The following is a 17183-nucleotide window of genomic DNA, read 5'->3' on the forward strand; positions in this document are numbered from 1 at the left end:
TTTCCTTGGGAAGGAGTCGCCCCTGCGGGGTTTGCTGGAAAAGAGCAGCCCTCCCCTGGGCGTTGACTTGTGTCTAACGAAGTCCTTCATGTCCTCTGGAGGCGACTTCTCGAAGAGCTCACTCCACCTAGTCTGTTCTTCAGGACACGTGAAGGAAGTGCGTTGCATGTGGTACAACCCTCCCATCTGTGGTTGGGGCCAAGGCAGCAGAGGCAAAGAGCGTGGGGATCTGTTGTTGGGAAGAGCCCCTTGCAGGCTGGACACCTGCTGAAGTCGACATGCACCGGGGAGGAGCGTGGCGCCAGAGGACCGAGTACCTGATTGATAAAAGACAAAAAGACAGAAGAAAGTATCCGGGGAAGAGCACATGGAATTACATGGCCAAAGCCAAACTCAGGAGCACTGGTGAAATCGGCCCATAACCCGTCAATGCGGAAAAGGGGACAGAGGTGTGGCACCAATGGGCGGATTAAGGGGAGTGTATGCTCACAGAGCCGCACGCCAGCGTGCCTCTAAATTTAAAAGGGGAAGAAGGTTTTTTCGGGTGAAAAATGTTCTGTCTTCCGTCCCTAACGAGGGACACCCATGCAGTATGGAGGAACGGGGACGGGACATAGGAGTAAGTTTGATAACCGGCCTCCCACCGGGGGGGGGGGTGAAAGTGGGAGCATTGGTCCATGGCCAGTTCAGGCCTGTTTGGGTTCTGTGTCCTGGATGGTGGACGACATTGGCCTCCACTGGAGCAGCACCTGTAGGTTTCCTGGGTGGTGGAGCGGGAGGGCTGACGGTATGGGATGGTGTACCCCTTGGGGAACAAAAGGACAACCTTCTATGCTGCCGAGTGTCATCTCTGTGTCAGTCTTGATGGCTTGGAGAGTCATCTACTGCCTCCCCAAACAGGTTGTCCCTGCCAAACGGAACGCCCACAACTTTGGTTTGTACATCAGCTCTAAATTTAGTGGCCTTCAGCAAACCTGGGCGAGAGAGGGCCCCACCATTGCCCATCTGGCAGAACCCTGAGCATGCTAATTTGAACGCCACTGTAATGGCATGATCCGATGCCATCTCTCCTCCTGGGAATAAGGTCAAGGTGTCAGTCTTCTTGTCACCAGGGAGGAGGTCCAGGATGGGGCCGAGCTTGTACCAAAGCTCCCAGGCGTAACGAGACAGGATGGCAAGGGTGTTGGCGGCCTTGGTGGTGGAGGTTGTGCTGTAAATGATGTTCATGCCAGCTGCATCCAGCTTCTTGCCTTCCTGGTTCCTCTACCAACTGGGCCAAGCCTCGACCCCGGGGTGACAGGCGCCCTGAGGGGTGATGACGGCTGGCACCTAGGTGGTCTGGGCAGACATCTGGCGGGGCTGGGCAGACTCCTAGCTGGACCAGGTACGTGAGCAGCCGGCATCCACTGTGGAGAATTTCAGCCACCAAAGTACGCACGGTGGTCAGGATGTAGAGTGACATATCCCTTGGAGCACGTGGTGGGGGGTTGCAAATGGTGCAGCAGGGGCTGGAGGGGGGCTGAAACCCTAGGGGGGGGGGGAAACGACTGAAATGGCTCACGATCCTGAGACATAGGCCTCCCTCATGGTCTGAGTAGAAGTCTTCTGGAAGATCATCCTCAGAACTGGTGTATATATGCAGAGACTTCCTTGGCGATCCCACGGAAACACAAGGAGACCACTTGGTGGGTCTAGGAAGGAAATCTGTAGGTGGCAGCAAGTCTCTCGATCAGCGGGAAGGAGGCCACGATGGGTATTTGTACAATAGGAACAGGTGCCGCCGAAGACGAGGCCGGGACTGTGGATGGAGGCCTCAGAGGCAAAGAGACCCCCCGAATGGTCGTCGCCGTGAAAGTTGAGATGATAGTCGCTGCCAAACTTTTAGTAGACAACAGTAGAGCGGATTTCCCAGATTTCATAGACTGGGTTGTTGACGAGGAGCACAATGACGGAGCAGTCGTCGACGGCGTAGTGGTCTTGGCCATTGACTAAGTGCTGGCCCTGGAGGATGTGGTTGTCGTTAACAGGGCCTGCGTCGCTGATGGCCCTCCATAAGGTTTTCTCTTCGATTACTTGTTTTTCGATGGGGTTAAGGACTTCCTTGCATATGGAGGGCACCCACCAGCCGGCAGGCTAACCGTCGATAGAGCCGCCGATGGAGACCGACCCGTTCCCAAATTTGGTCCCACAGACGCAGGGAATGTAGAGGGAACAGATGGAGCGTGAGTTTTTGCCTTCTTTTTGATCCCCCCAGAAGGAGCATCCTCAAAGAACTTTGACCTCTTGCAGGTCCAGGATGAGGCATGACTGCGCCTGGAGGCCGTGTCAGAGGCCGTCACCTGGTCGATCCAGGCCACTAACCTCCTGTGGCGATCCGGACTGCTCTAGAAATCACAGCAGATGTTGCAGCCGTCCGCAACGTGATCCAAATGAAGACAATAAAGACACTTGAGGTGCTGATCCTCGACGAAAATGTTCTTCAGACCACAGGACTCGCAGGCCCTGAAGAGATTTTTCTTCGCCACATCGGACATGGTCGAGGTGAAGATAAAATCCCAAGCGTGGGCCTGATGAAGTCACGGAGAGAAGATACAACGATGAAAAAGACAATTATTTGCCGACAACGGGTCCCCGCAGCCGGTAGTCATGGCGTGACGGGCGATGAAGAATAGACGAAGAAAAAACTTTGAAAATAACAAAAAAACCAGCTAAAAATACACACATTTCAAGGAGCGTAGCACAAGGACTCTGTGAGGGGTCAGAAATGAAAGCCGGATACAAAGTTGTCATGTTTTTGGTTAAAGACATTTATAAAATAAAAATGTGTTGAGAAAATGCCTCTCTGTCCCTGCTCTAAAGAGGACCTTCCCTGCCTAGAAACCAAAAAAAAAAAAGGGTCTTCCTGTGTCAGGATGTTGGTAACTGAAAGGCCGTCCTTGTGTCCAACAACGTTTTAGCCTGACCCTAACACTACAAACAAAACAACGAAGGGTGCAAGGAAATGTCTTTAACTGGATGTTAAAGAAAGTGTTCAAAACCAAAAATATCTAAATGATTCCAACAAAAATGTTCTCCAAGTTATAGACCCTTGAATCCACAGGATGGTCCGCTTCCCTGGGGTTCTTGAGCAGGATGGTAAAACCTTCTCTTTAGATAACAGTTCCTATGTGTCTTTTAGACATTTCTTGTTTAAACGATCAATTCTGTACCCATCTTTCTGTAGGCATTCTTATCCCTTTGAAGATCACCTGCCATAATGCCCTGCCAGGAATCTTCATACAATTTCAGCTGCCTGGTACACTCACCTGGAAGGACTACTTTTATGGTTTCTTCAGATCATCTGGTATATTAATTTCTTGGATCTTTCTCGATTACATGGCATACTCCCTTGCCAAGGATCTCTATACAATTTCAGCTGCCTGGCATACTCTCCTGCCAGGACTTCTTATGTGTTTCACAGTTGTTTGGTTATACCAAAATAGCATCTACTGTGAGGTGCTTGGTATGTTGTAAACTTGGCTCAGCTTAAACGTCTTCTCCACAATGGCATTTCATGCATCTGTATTTAATTGGAGTTTGTCTTTGTACTTTGCTTCGTCTCCATTCAAACATTCTTCTTATTCGGTGTTGAATTTGTACTTTGCCTTGACTGCATTCAAACAAACTCAGATGATTTTCTGCATCAGCAACTTTGTACCATTCTTACACTTGTTGGCGCACTTGTCAGGAAGCCCTGGGGCCCTAGCTGCTTCAGGCAGACTCCCTTGTTTCTTCCAGTGTCTAGGACTCTGCTTGCGCCCCTGCAGTATAGTTCCTTCACCCGCTTTCCACTTTGGTGTGCGCAGACGTTCTCCCAGCATTCTGCATGGCTCCGCGCTCACATGCCAGCTTTCCTTTTCAGCCCAGACGTGAGAACACTGGTTCTTTTAGTGGCCGTACGTAAAGGAGCTCCTGCACAGTTCCCAGCGTCTCCACGGCCCTTCTTGCTCATACGCGGCATTCCTCCCCCTTGTCCCGTCCTTCCAGCATCTTGTGTTTGTGAGCCTCAGCATGGGGTTTGGCGTCCTCTCTGGCACAGCTCGCTCAATAGTGCAGTTGCCATCTTTAAATGCCCAGCGCACTGAAAGATTGGAAAAACTAGTCTGCATGTGGTGCACCTGTCACTTTGCACAAACACCCTCATCCTCCTCATCTCAGTACCTGAGTGGTTACAGGAGTTGAAGTCTATGGATGTCATTATACTTTTCATTCTTTAATGGTTTTCCCCAGATGTTTCACATAAAGGCACACTAGAAACAAAAGGTGTTATGCGCGAGTTGTGGGTGTTTGAATCAAAAGTCAGGGCCTGACCAGAATAGTGTAAAGAATAGGTTTCTTGACTTCCTCTACAAGGGAGAACCGTTAGTTGACAATAGGGCATTAAGGTCTTGGGTGTCAGAGGATCTTCCTCATGAGAAAGGGGGGATACTGTGCCTCATTCAATGAAGTCGTGACATCTCCCCGGTAGTAGTCTCCTCCCATGTGATCCTCCCACATATAGCCGTCCCCAGGGTCAGGATCACATGGAGGCTGCCGCCCCCTGGCCAGATGGGAGGAGGTACCCGCAGGGGAATTTGTTATAACTCCATTGAATTAATCACAACTCTCAACACTAGAAACGTGTGGTAAAATCTGAAGTTGGCCACCAGGGGTGGAGCTTAGGAGACAAGTGTCTTTGGCTGGGGGCAATATGACCCAAAGAACACTGATAGGCTATAGAGGAGACGAGCAGTTTAAAGTAAAACTGCTTTCTTCTTACCAAGGATATCCAGCTTGACGGGGAATATTCATGAGCATGCGAATCCATGCAAAGCCCCATCCTGGAGAACTCTGGTGATGCTTTATCGAAGAAGAATGGGTCCTCAAACAGGAAGACTAACTCCAGTATTGGCAGTTAATCCTCTTTCTTTTCTTCTTTGCCTATTCTTCGACTGAGAAAGCCATTCCACAGCCTGTGTCTCAGGTGCCAGCCTTGAGGAATGGGAGCCCTCCAGAACTGATTTATCCAGAATAGAGTTTTGCTGAGGGCCAGAAACAACTTGCCACATGCTACTCGCTGCCTATGTGTGTGCACAGAAGACATAGCCCATACTCTTTGGTGAGATGGTTATTCCGGCAGAACTACACACACAAGTGAGGGTCCAAGAATAACAGTGCAGCTGTACTCCGTGCAGGGCTTAATAACAGATTTAGGAGACAGTGAAAAAACATCAATGACTGTTCCATGAAAAATGTTCATTGCTGCACTGATGAAAGATAACTGAAGATGGCGCTGCTGGCTCTAGGTATATGTATGGATGATATTACTTCCTGCGCAAACGAGTGTTAAGCAACTGTGATGGTTTCGCCCTCTGAGATGTAGGCATGGTAATATTTATTGGAAGTGACAGAAATAAAGTAATAATAGGCAGTACAATAGGATGGTGGAGACGAGAGATCTTGGATGGTTGTGGCAGCAATCTTGTAGAAGGGGTGAGTAGGGCAGCCAGGCAAATGGGCGAGACCCTAAGTCAATTGCCCTTTGCAATGCCCCCAGATAGGCTAGATACATTTCTGAAATAGGGCTATAGTGGCAGGTCTGTGGTTTATTTCCTGGACCCAATTGCATGTTTCGGTGCATCCCTGGTGGCTTCTTGGCTATGCTACAGGTATTGGCTCTGGAGGGAGAGGTTGAAGAATGTAAGCGCACAACGTGCTTTCCTTTTTAATCTTGGAAAAATCACAGGAAGCATTATTGCACATTTGGCCACTCAGAAGTAAGTAATATTACTTATTGATGTAAGAACATTAAATTAAAAATAAGCATTGAAGAAACTCAGTTTGCTTACCTGTGTTCACATTTTCCCGGGCACAACTGCAGATTGGGTCAGAACAGAGGAAGCCATTACCACAATGGCATCGAGAGGCAAGCCGGTAAGGAAACCATTGTTGTTTGCCCTCACCTCAGCCAAAGCTTCTAAGATCTGCTTTCTAAAAAAAAAAAAAATAGAGAAATTTATTTTGAAGTGCAACATTGCTCAACTCAATCTAAAAACATTTGCGGATTATTATGCACAGTTCATTGGTTAAAAAAGTCAGAGAGGGTCAGAATTCTTTAATGTGGAAGAATCAGTACCATCATTGAAAGAGCTAGAAACTGAAATGTACTTAATACATTGTTGAATTATGCAAAATAAACAAGCTACTGAAAATATTGACCTTTTGTGAAGCTCCCTAAATCTGAGGTTAATTACCCTTTTTCATATAATAAAACATTGGTCCCCAAAAAGCAGAATGACCTACTGTGTCTAGTGTGGTAGGTGATAATTCCTTTGATAACCAAAGATGAGAGTTAATCAAATGTAGGATCAGATGTGTAAACTATCTAATTTGCTTTTCATGGAAGTAGGCACCATTATGTGCATGACCATAGCCAAACGAGCTTTCATATGCAATACGTTTTTTTGTAGACTACTGTAAGCAAACCTAATTTTCAATGAATCATTTGAAATGTGCATGTGTTCATCATTTAGTTCCAGACAACACTGCAATAAATCTGTATGCCTGCCTTGAAATAATTATGCATTTTAAATTAAACCCTGATCAACAAAATATTTATGATTTCTTATGATGTTGTGTCTTTTTTGTATAATGACTGACACTCATATTCAGGAGTATATGATAATATGTATGATAATATGATATGGCATTTATAACGCACCCATACACAAGTGTTTCAGTAGAGTATAGTATTCGGCTTGGTGATGCCCATGCAGAAGTAACCTGAAATTGGTTGCAGTGGTTACACCTATTTGTTTAAAACTGGAATAACCAATAATCACACAGCTGTGTAGGTTTCACTATTTTAAGCTACTTGTTCTGCACATCATTGTTCTCTTTTGAAAGACTCTTGGATTTATAGATTCCTGGTGATCCTTTCCAATTGGCTAGGAATGGGGTTGTTCAAAATAATTCCAAATTACTCACCATAGTAACTACTGTACTCCTAGACCATTGTCCTCGTTTCCCCCATACTCATGGAATAGCCTGTCTCCAGGGGTGGGCCCAAAGATTGCTCAGCACAGCTTCAAAGAATGGAGGAATTTCACTTTAGAAAAAACAAAGTGTCTAAAACCAGCCCCAGGTCTACCTCCAAAAGTGCTTCCGCTGCCTCCACACATCAACCCGTTTCCTACTGAGCAGTAGACAGACTATGAATGGTACACTTTTCTTTTCAGGGGAGGGAGGGAGGGCCCGGTGACTGGGGAACTATGGAATAGGAGTACGGGAACCACTATGGTGACTAACCTTTACTCACTCCCTTTCCGCAATAGTCATTGCAGATACTCCAAGCTGGAGTCTGGCGAGATGATGGAGAGATCATGATGAAAACTAGTAAATGTGCAAACTAACCAAGCAGATTTTTAAGTAGTGTCTGGCATCTATTTCTTTGCGTTTACAAGTTAGTGGTGTGCAGATTGCATGCATGGTAGCCCGGATAGCTGCTCTGCAAACGATATCCAATTTGTTACTGTTGCTCTAACAGAATAAGCGCCCAAACCTTTAAGGGCTGGAATGACCCTATGGATAAGCACACTGTGATACAAAAACAATGCATCTGAAGACAGTATTCCCCCCTTTTCCCCGCCACCATTTCATCACATTTGTATATGGGACATTTCCTGCATTTTAGCGGGGTATTTGGGGGCAGGAAGAGGGTAAAATAGGGGAAGTGAGGTGTGAAGGTTAGTAGTACAGCGGTAAGGGGGGGCTGGAACCGCAGTGGTAAAATGTAGCAAACTGTCCCACACAGTGAGTTGTCAAACATCCTCTCAAAGTGTAGGTTTTGGAAGCTTCATGGCCTGCGTAAGATCTCCAGCCCCTCCCCAGTACAAAAAAGGTTGTTCAATTTCCTACTAGATTTCACTATAGAAAGACAGAAGTGGAAGCCTCTTCAGACATCAAGACCAAAGTAATCTGCCAGCCTCAGATGGTGTGGTAGTAGCCCATGTCTTTGTGGATGCAAATAAACAAGAAAACAAAATAGCACATGCTCATAAAATACGGTTTTATCCTGGAACAGGCTGGCACCATTCAGGATAGAAGTGAAGGAACACGTTACATACCTGCAACTCTTGTTCTCCAGCATGGGTCTTGCATGGGTTCACATGCTCATGAATATTCCCAGTCGTCAGGCTTGGAATCTTCAGTAAAAAGAAAGCAGTTTCGCTTTAAACTAAAAACTGCTTGTCTCTTCTATAACCTTTCAGTGTCCTTTGGGTCATACTGCCCCGCCCCTGGCCAATGACACTCGTACTCCGAAACTCCACCCCTGGTGGCCATCTTCATATTTGGTAGAGCATATAAAGTGGAAGTATGAAACAAGAAGAGCTAGAGAGGGGAAGGACAGAGGATTCGCAAGTAAATCCATGCATGACCCATGCTGGAGTACAAAGATCTGTTGCTCCTTGAGTCAGACTAAACAACCACCAACAAAGAGCTTGACGTAATGCCTGATTGAGTGTGATTTTGTCTGTGCATGTGCCTGTGACCTGCTGCCACCTGGCGTTTAGCAATTACAGGAGGGACTGTATCTGGAGCCTGCAAAAGGAAACAAGATGGATGCGGGAGGACGCCATACCCAACAGGGATTTGATGGACCGGACTGTTGCAATGGACGCTGCCTGAACTTTTGGAACTTCGGGTACTTGATTAGGCATTGTAAGCCTAGATCAGTCGACCCCCTACTGACTACTTCCTTACCAGAAATTATCTGGAGTACACTATGTTGAAGAATGTCCAGCACCCATTTGTCCGTGACAATCTTTTACTGTTCGACAAAGTTCAATAACCGGCCTCCCAGCAATCGTACCGTGAGGAAATCAGAAAAACTATCAGGGAAACCAAATCAAAACAGGTAAATACCAGCAGAATTGCAGAAAATTAATGTTTAAAATTATAATAATGAATGGTCTTAATATTGTAGAGTTCTTTAGTTACAAAGACATTATTATTCTGTATACTATAGGAGAAAATACAGATGCCATCTTTCATGATAGAAAGAAAAGTCCTATACCAGTTGCATAACATTTTGAAGCATACCAAGGGCAAAACTAGTGAGTATGCTCAATATACATTTCTGATCATATATGGATGTGAGGAAAAAACAATAATCTAAGATGTAAATATTAGGCAGAAACCTGTGCAGTTCCCTTAGGGACCACTGCAAAAGATAGGACTACAGGTGTTTGGCAGTAAACCCACTTGGTAGCAGTCTGTACCACACAGATTCACTTGGTAGCTGTGGCTGAGCAGTCAGACTTCCCTCAAGAAGAGTTAGGCAGTATGTAGAGTATACACAATAGGTACAGAGATACAGTAGCACAAGCAAACACTGACCAGAGCTTTGGTGTAAAAGTATATAATTATTTATTTAAAAACACACTTGTAAATTACACTAGCACAAAAGAGGTAAGTAAATTCAGCACACAATCGCTATTATATATATATACAACCCTAATTACTTATTAGGCAAGTCTTAGTGAGAAACACCACTTATTTTCAGACAGAGGTGTGCGCTTAACATAAGATGGCACTCTAATAAGTTATAAAAAAGGGAGGGGAAAAGGCAGAGTTATGGAAGCACACAAGTTTAAATACTTTTAAAAGAACCACAGTAAGGCAGGATAGGCAGAGTTCTACTGGAGAGCAAGGAAGTCAATTGCAAGGCCCACTCTTGGAGAGAGCAAGCAGAAGGGGTCCAGGTTCACACAGTGGGGTTATGCCCAAAGAGTCTTGTAGATAGTTCGCACAAAAAGGATGAAATTAAAGTCAGGAAAAGTTAGCTAGGTTGCAAGGCGGCCACGAGATGCTCCAGGAAGGTGAAAAGAAGGCAAAACTGGTTATCCCCACCAGTCAAAGGAAGAAGACTCTCCGGACTGGAGATCTCCCTCCTCGGATTCTTAGGTCCTGTGGCGACTTCTGAAGTTCCAGTCCCCAAAGCCCTGCTTTTATGCAGCACACCCCCATTCACTCAGCCTAGCTGTCAATCAAACATGCTAAGTGGTGAGCCGGCCGGCTCACCACTTGGGCCTATCACACAAGAGTGCGACTTGAGTTACCAAGGTAACTCAGTCCAGGGTGCCTAAACCCCCTCCCACACCCCCTGTGGTACCCAGACAGAGTGGCACCACTTTTGGAGGCTTCTGTGGAGAAGCCCGCCAAAAAGTGGAACAAAGGGCTCGACTTGGGTTGGAGTCACAGAAGAGAACACAAACGCCATTTTAGAATCGAGTTCTGGCAAAAAATACCAACCGGTGAATTAATATTAAATAAATAAACCGGCGGTATGTGCGAGGCTATAAGAATTAAATAATTAAAGTTGGTAGCCTCGAACAATGGGAAAATCCCATAGAGATATATTTGCGGTCGAATATAAAAAGTAGTATCCACTGCCACCAGCCAAAACTCGATCAGGGGGGACGGAGACGTGCCCCCTCGAACAACAGACCCAGGGGCACTCAAATTGCCCCGACCAGTACGTCCACAATATGATGGTTTGTACTGGTTTCTGTTCATAATTTGGGACTAGTAAAGCCAATGGTGACTTTACATGCCCTGGGAGACAGTAGTCAGTCCCAGGGTATAGAGTCTATGTTGGGGGGTCGCTACGACACCCCTGTGTTACGGCACGGAGGGTGCTGTGTGACCCACATCAAAAACACATGAGACCCTATGGAGTAAAAGACCCCATAGCCCATAAAACACATGGAAAGATAAAGGAACACCTCAAATCATGTCTAAGAGTGGGAGTAAACGAGTCTCACTCTTAGCAGGATAATAAAATAAACCCCAACAATCCAGCAGAGCTGCTGGGGGACTCACTAGGTTTGGGAAATTAGCCTTTACAGAGAATTCTCCCTAACAGTAAATATTTTGTTTGTCCTAGGTTCTGCATAAATTAATTCACGTAGTAAACCTCCTGATGAACCGTCTGCTTCAAAGACGGGGAAACACGTGTCGAGGAGCCAAATATGAAAGGAGCTAAATATGAGGAGTCAATCTTAAAGTAATCTGAGTCTGCCGTCAAATATACAGAGATAAATATAAGGGATACACACAACATCCTTGGAAATTGAATGAATAGAATTCAATCAAAAAAATATATAAAATACGTAAGAGGGGCGCCAAATACAAGTATTAATTTCAAACCATTCAAAAATTGAATGAAGTGAATTCAATAAAGTACACCCAAAGCAAGAATACAATGTAAAGAAGGATTTCTGAAATATGTTATTTTGAAAAACTAAGTATCATCTAACCAACTAGAGGAGTCAATACTATCTACACAGACATGAACGCTGATTACAATAAAGTAATTCTGAGAAAAAGAATAACAATGACATTTCGTTTATGAAAAAAATCTTAAATTCGCGCCTTGATACACTTGTATATAGGCAGGTTATAAATGCCATATCATATCATATCAAATTTGGTGCAACATAACTGGATCCTAATGTTTTGTTTAGAAGTATGAAACAAGAAGAGAGGGGAAGGATGGAGGGTTTGCAAGTAAATCCATGCACGACCCATGCTGGAGTACAAGGATATGTAGCTCCTTGAGTCAGATGAAACGACACCAACAAAGAGCTTGACGTAATGCTTGATTGAGGGTGATTTTGTCTGTCCATGTGCCTTTGACCTGCTGCCACCTGGCGTCTAGAAATTCCAGGAGGGAATGCATCTGGAGCCTTCAAAAGGAAACCAGATGGATGCAGGAGGACACCATGCCAAACAGGGAGTTGATGGACCGGACTTTTGCAATGCACACTGCCTGAACCTTTTGGAACTTCGGGTACTTGATTAGGCATCCTTATCAGAAATTATCAGGAGTACACTATGGAGCCGCTGAGGGACTGGTTCTATTGCCCCTTTTCATAATATGACCTGAACCTCCTGTAGTAGTTGGCCCATATGCAGTTCTTGACTCGCTTTAAGAGGAATGCTGGGGAACCAGTTTTGAAATTCCAAAGCATGTCTTTGCTGAAGAATGTCCAGCACACATTTGTCCATGGCGATCTTTCTCCACTGTTCGACAAAGTTCAATAAGGAACAAGTTACTTACCTGTAACTGTTGTTCTCCAGCATGGGTCTGGCATGGATTCACATGCTCATGAATATTCCCCGTCGTCAGGCTGGGAATCCTCGGTAAAGAAAAAAACAGTATCAGTTTCGTTTCTGATCTGTCTTTCGTAGTAGTAACCAATCACTGATCTCTGCGTCATACTGACCACAGCCAATGACTGCCCTCTACCTAAGCCCCGCCTCTGGCAGCCATCTTCAGATTTGGAAGCACGTGAAGTGGCAGTATGACCAAGTGAAGAGCCGCAGAGGGGTAGGCGGGAGGGTTCGCATGTGAATCCATGCCAGACCCATGCTGGAGAACAACAGTTACAGGTAAGTAACTTGTTCCTTCTCCAGCATGGGGTCTGGCATGGATTCACATGCTCATGAATAAAGAATACATAGCAGTACACACATGCACAACCACGGGAGGTGGCAAAGGCTCAACATTAAGCATTACATCAAACTCAACATTAAGCATCTTACCTCCTCACCAGGCTCACCTCAGGCGAACAGGTTGCGCAGCACTGCTTGGCCGACCCTGGACTCCTCCCTGGAATCCCGGTCGACGCAGTAGAATTTCATGAAGGTGTGCGTCGACCTCCACGTAGCAGCCCTGCATATGTCCAGCAGGGGTACACCAGAAAGGAACACCGTGGTAGCTACGATCGCTCTGGTGGAATGGGCTCTCGGACGGCCAGGCAGCGGTCGGTTTGCCAACCGATGACAGTACATGATACAGCCGGAGAGCCATCTGGAAATGGAAGCCTTTGAGAGAGCCTTCCCCTGATTGACAGGTCCAAAGTCCACAAAGAGTTGTGACGTCTTCCGAAAACCCTTCGTGCGGTCCACGTAGAACTTCAGCACTCTAGCCACATCCAGCGAGTGCAAAGTCCTCTCAGCCGGCGACGAAGGCGACGGGAAGAACACAGGCAACACCAAGGGTTCGTTGAGATGGAAGTCCGACGGTACCTTGGGCATGAAGGAGGGGTGCGTCCTGAGCACTACCCTCGTGTCGTGAAAAGTCAAGTACGGGGCCTTGCAGGAAAGGGCCTGGATCTCTCCCACTCGTCGTGCGGAGGTGATGGCCACAAGAAACGCTGTTTTCCACGACAGAAATTTCAACGGAGCCGAGTGCAGAGGCTCGAACGGAGGTCCCATGAGCTTGGTCAGCACCACGTTGAGCTCCCACGCCGGGGCCGGAGCCTTCACCGGCGGGAACGATCTGAACAGTCCCTTCATGAACTCTTTCGCCAGACGATGAGACCACAAGGACGTCCGCCCCGTGGTTCTGGTGTTTCGGGAGATCGCAGCAAGATGAATCTTGATGGACGCGTGTGCCAGTCCAGCTTTGGCCAGCGTCAGCAGGTACGGCAGTACTTGGGGGGCCGTAATCCGTAGAGGGTTAATCTTCTGTGCGTGGCACCAGACCGAGAACCTCTTCCATTTGTGTCCGTAGCATTTAAGAGTCGAGGACGCCCTGGCCTTTGCAAGAACCTCTCTGCAGTCGGCCGGTATGTCGTATCCTCCAAACTCTAGCGCTGCAGGAGCCAGGCCTGCAAGTTCAGCGATTTCGGGTTGTGGTGGAGGATGGCGCCTCCTTCTCTGGAGAGTAGATCCGTGTCCACCGGCAGCTTGATTGGCGGGGACGCTGACAAGTCCAGAAGGTCCGGGAACCATATCTGCCTCGGCCACGCAGGTGCGACGAGGATCATCCTGCACCGTGACCTCTTGAGCTGGTTGACGAGCCGGATCAGCAGTGGCAAAGGAGGGAACGCGTAGAGGAACAGGCCCTCCCAGGGGAACGAGAAAGCATCGCCCATGCTCCTCGCCTGGGGAAACCTGCTGGCGAACCTCCGGCACTTGGAGTTCGTCGCCGCCGCGAACAGATCGATCTGGGGTGTGCCCCACCGTCGGAAGAGGCGGTCTACTAGATCCTGTCGTAGTTCCCAATCGTGGCACGAGTGCAGCTCTCTGCTGAGCGAGTCGGCGATGGCGTTTTTTATTCCTGCCAGATGAAACGGCACCAGAAACATCCCTTGGGCGACGGCCCAATGCCACAGATCCTGCGCCTCCTTGGACAGGGCTGGGGATCTGGTACCGCCCTGGTTCCTGATGTAGAACATGGTGGTGGTGTTGTCGGTGAAGATCCTCACCACCTTGCCCTTGAGAGACAGAAGAAAGGACCTGAGGGCCCAAAACACTGCACGGAGCTCCAGGACGTTGATATGGAGGGACTTCTCCGTCGGAAGCCAAAGGCCTCTCGTGTGCAGATTTTCGGTGTGCGCTCCTCACCCTTCCAGGGAGGCATCCGTGGTCACTGTCTTCTGGTGGCCCGGGGTCTGGAAGTCCATGCCCGCCATCAGGGGCGCGCGGGTGCCCCACCACCGGATTGCTCGTCGGAAGCTCTCGTCCAGTGTGATCCTGTCCTCGAAGCTGCCCGTCTGAATCCAGCGAGCGTACAGGAACTCCTGTAACGGGCGCATCCGAAGCCTGCACAGGCGGATGAGATAAATGCAAGAAGACATCATTCCGAGGAGGGATTTGATGGACCTCACCCTGGCCGCGTTCGCAACCAGCATCCGCTGCACCTTGCCCAAGATGGCCCTCGTCCTTTCCTCCGACGGAGAGGCCAGAAGCACCACTGTGTCGAGTTTCGCTCCCAGAAACAGCGCGTCTTGCGCGGGCACCAGGTGGGACTTGGCGTAGTTTATGGAGAATCCCAGGTCCGTGAGTAGTTGGTCGGTCCTCGCCGTGTGCTCCGTGGCGAGTTCCCTTGTCTTTGCTCGGATGAGCCAGTCGTCCAGGTAGGGGTAGACGTGGATCCCCTCCAGGCGCAGCCGCGCCGCCACCGGTGCTAGGCACTTGGTGAACACCGTGGGTGCCGACCTCAATCCGAAGGGAAGGGCTCTGAACTGGTAGTGACGCCCTTGGACCACGAATCTGAGAAACTTTTGGTGTCCCTTTAGAATGGGGATATGGAAGTAAGCATCCTCCAAATCCAACGACGACAGGAAATCGCCCTCCTCCAGCTGACCCAGGACGTGCTGGAGGGTGACCATCCAGAACTTCTGTGCCTTGATGAATTTGTTCAGTCGTCGTACATCCAGGATGGGACACCATCCTCCCGTCTTCTTCTTCACGAGGAAGTATCTTGAGTAAACTCCGGAGCCCCGAAGCCTCTTTGGGACGAGCTCGATGGCGCCTTTCTTGAGCATCGCCTTTACCTCCAAGAGAAGTTGAGGGACGTGATGTTCTTTCCTGGCCACGGGGGGGTCGCGCGGGGACTTCTTCAGAAACTCTAGCGCGTGACCCTGGGCCAGGGCGTCCAGCACCCATCGGTCGGTGGAGATGGATTCCCACACGCTGACGAAGCTCGCCAGCCGGCCTCCCACCGGGGTGCTTCGGTGGGGGCCCGACCCCACGGCCAGTTCAGTCCTGCTTCGACTAGGCTTTGCCGCCTTGTCCTCCCTGGCGACGACGGCGGGGTCTGCCCGACTTGCCTCGTCCCCTGTAGGCTTCCTGTGACGACGAACGGGCCGCTAGACGATAGGTGGAAAATCCGCTGCCGGAACCTTTGGAGGCACCCCGCTTGCCTCCGCCGCTCCGAAAGGGTGGCCGTCGTTGCTGGATAACACCAAGAGCCCGGGCCGTCTCCGTGTTCGTCTTGATGGCTTGTAGGGAATCGTCCACTGTTTTCTCAAACAGGTTGCTCCTGTCGAACGGCATATCCAAGACCCTGGTCTGCACGTCCTGCCGGAAGTCCGTTGCCTTGAGCCATCCACGCCGTCTAAGGCACACGCCGTTGCCCAACTGGCAAAATCCTGTGTCAGCGATGTCCGTCGCTATCGTAATGGCGTGGTCCGACGCCACTTCTCCTTCCTGAAAGATCTCTAGGGTCTCTGCCCTCTTGTCATCTGGTAGGAAGTCCAGCAGGGGGGCGATTTTGTACCACAACTCCCCGTCGTAGCGGGATACGATAGCCAAGGAGTTGGCAGCCTTAATCGTCGTCGTAATGGCGTGGTCCGACGCAACTTCTCCTTCCTGAAAGATCTCTAGGGCCTCTGTCCTCTTGTCGCCTGGTAGGAAGTCCAGCTGGGGGGCGATTTTGTACCACAACTCCCCGTCGTAGCGGGCTACGATAGCCAAGGCATTGGCAGCCTTAATCGTCGTCGCTGCCGATGAGATGACTCTGCGTCCCATTGTGTCCAATTTCTTTCCCTGGCCGTCCGGCGGGGAGGTTGACGTAGAGGCCGAGGCCCCCCCCCGCTTTCTTCCTGGCCGTCGCGGAGACGACCGAGTCCGGGGTCGGCTGTGCCCGAAGGCACAAGGGGGCCGTGTCCGGGACCCGGTACTTCTTCTCGTACCGATCCCTTCTCGCAGGCATTGTGGATGGGTTCTTGAGGAGGGCGAGACCCTCATCCCAGATATCGTCCAGTAGAGGTACAGTGAGGACCGTCTTCCTCTTGGTCTCGCGCCGTTGATAAAGGAAACCTTCCTTCTTCTCTTCCGGGCAGAGCTGGAAAAGCTCGGATGCCCTGGCGATCATGGCATGAAACGATCCAATCTTGTCGGGCGGGGAAGCCCGGGGAGGAGGTGACGACGGGAGATCCTCGTCGTAAACCTCGTCGTCTGTACCCGTCGCGGCCGTAACCGTCCCCGTATCATCCCCACGGGTCGTGGACGGGGAGGAGGGCTGAGCAGGGCGCGATGGTTGAAAAGGAGGTGGAGGATGAATCCTCCTTCTCTTAGAAGGAGGGCTCCCAGAAGGGCCTGGCTCCGGGTCCCCCGTCGGGAGCGGTTCCTCCGTTGGTGGTAACGGCAATTTGGTCCTTATCTCCGAGCATAAGGACTGTATAGGCAACAAAATGGCTGCCGAGTTGTCTTGTGGCACTGGTTGAGGGGATTCCGACGGGCGGTCAGGAGCCCCGTCGGCACCCTCGACATTATCGTCGTCTCCGACGTCGGGGTCCCTCCCGACGGGCTGGTCTTCTTCCACGCCAACGCCGTGGCTTAAGACTTCGATCAGCTCCTCTTCAGAG

The 17183-nt window shown here is 49.2% G+C and overlaps 1 protein-coding gene across 1 annotated transcript in view; it reads right to left on the reverse strand.

Annotated features, from left to right (window-relative positions):
• RBM44 (RNA binding motif protein 44) overlaps nucleotides 1–17183 on the reverse strand; it is a 1098830-nt gene that overhangs the window by 48318 nt on the left and 1033329 nt on the right. The window contains exon 14 of the mRNA XM_069615953.1: nucleotides 5868–6009. Within this exon, the coding sequence (XP_069472054.1) occupies nucleotides 5874–6009 (136 nt within the window). The 3' untranslated portion in view covers nucleotides 5868–5873. The remainder of the gene's footprint in view (nucleotides 1–5867; nucleotides 6010–17183) is intronic.

This window comes from Ambystoma mexicanum, chromosome 9, assembly GCF_040938575.1.
Source record: "Ambystoma mexicanum isolate Mex_15411 chromosome 9, UKY_AmexF1_1, whole genome shotgun sequence".
Taxonomy (NCBI): domain Eukaryota; kingdom Metazoa; phylum Chordata; class Amphibia; order Caudata; family Ambystomatidae; genus Ambystoma; species Ambystoma mexicanum.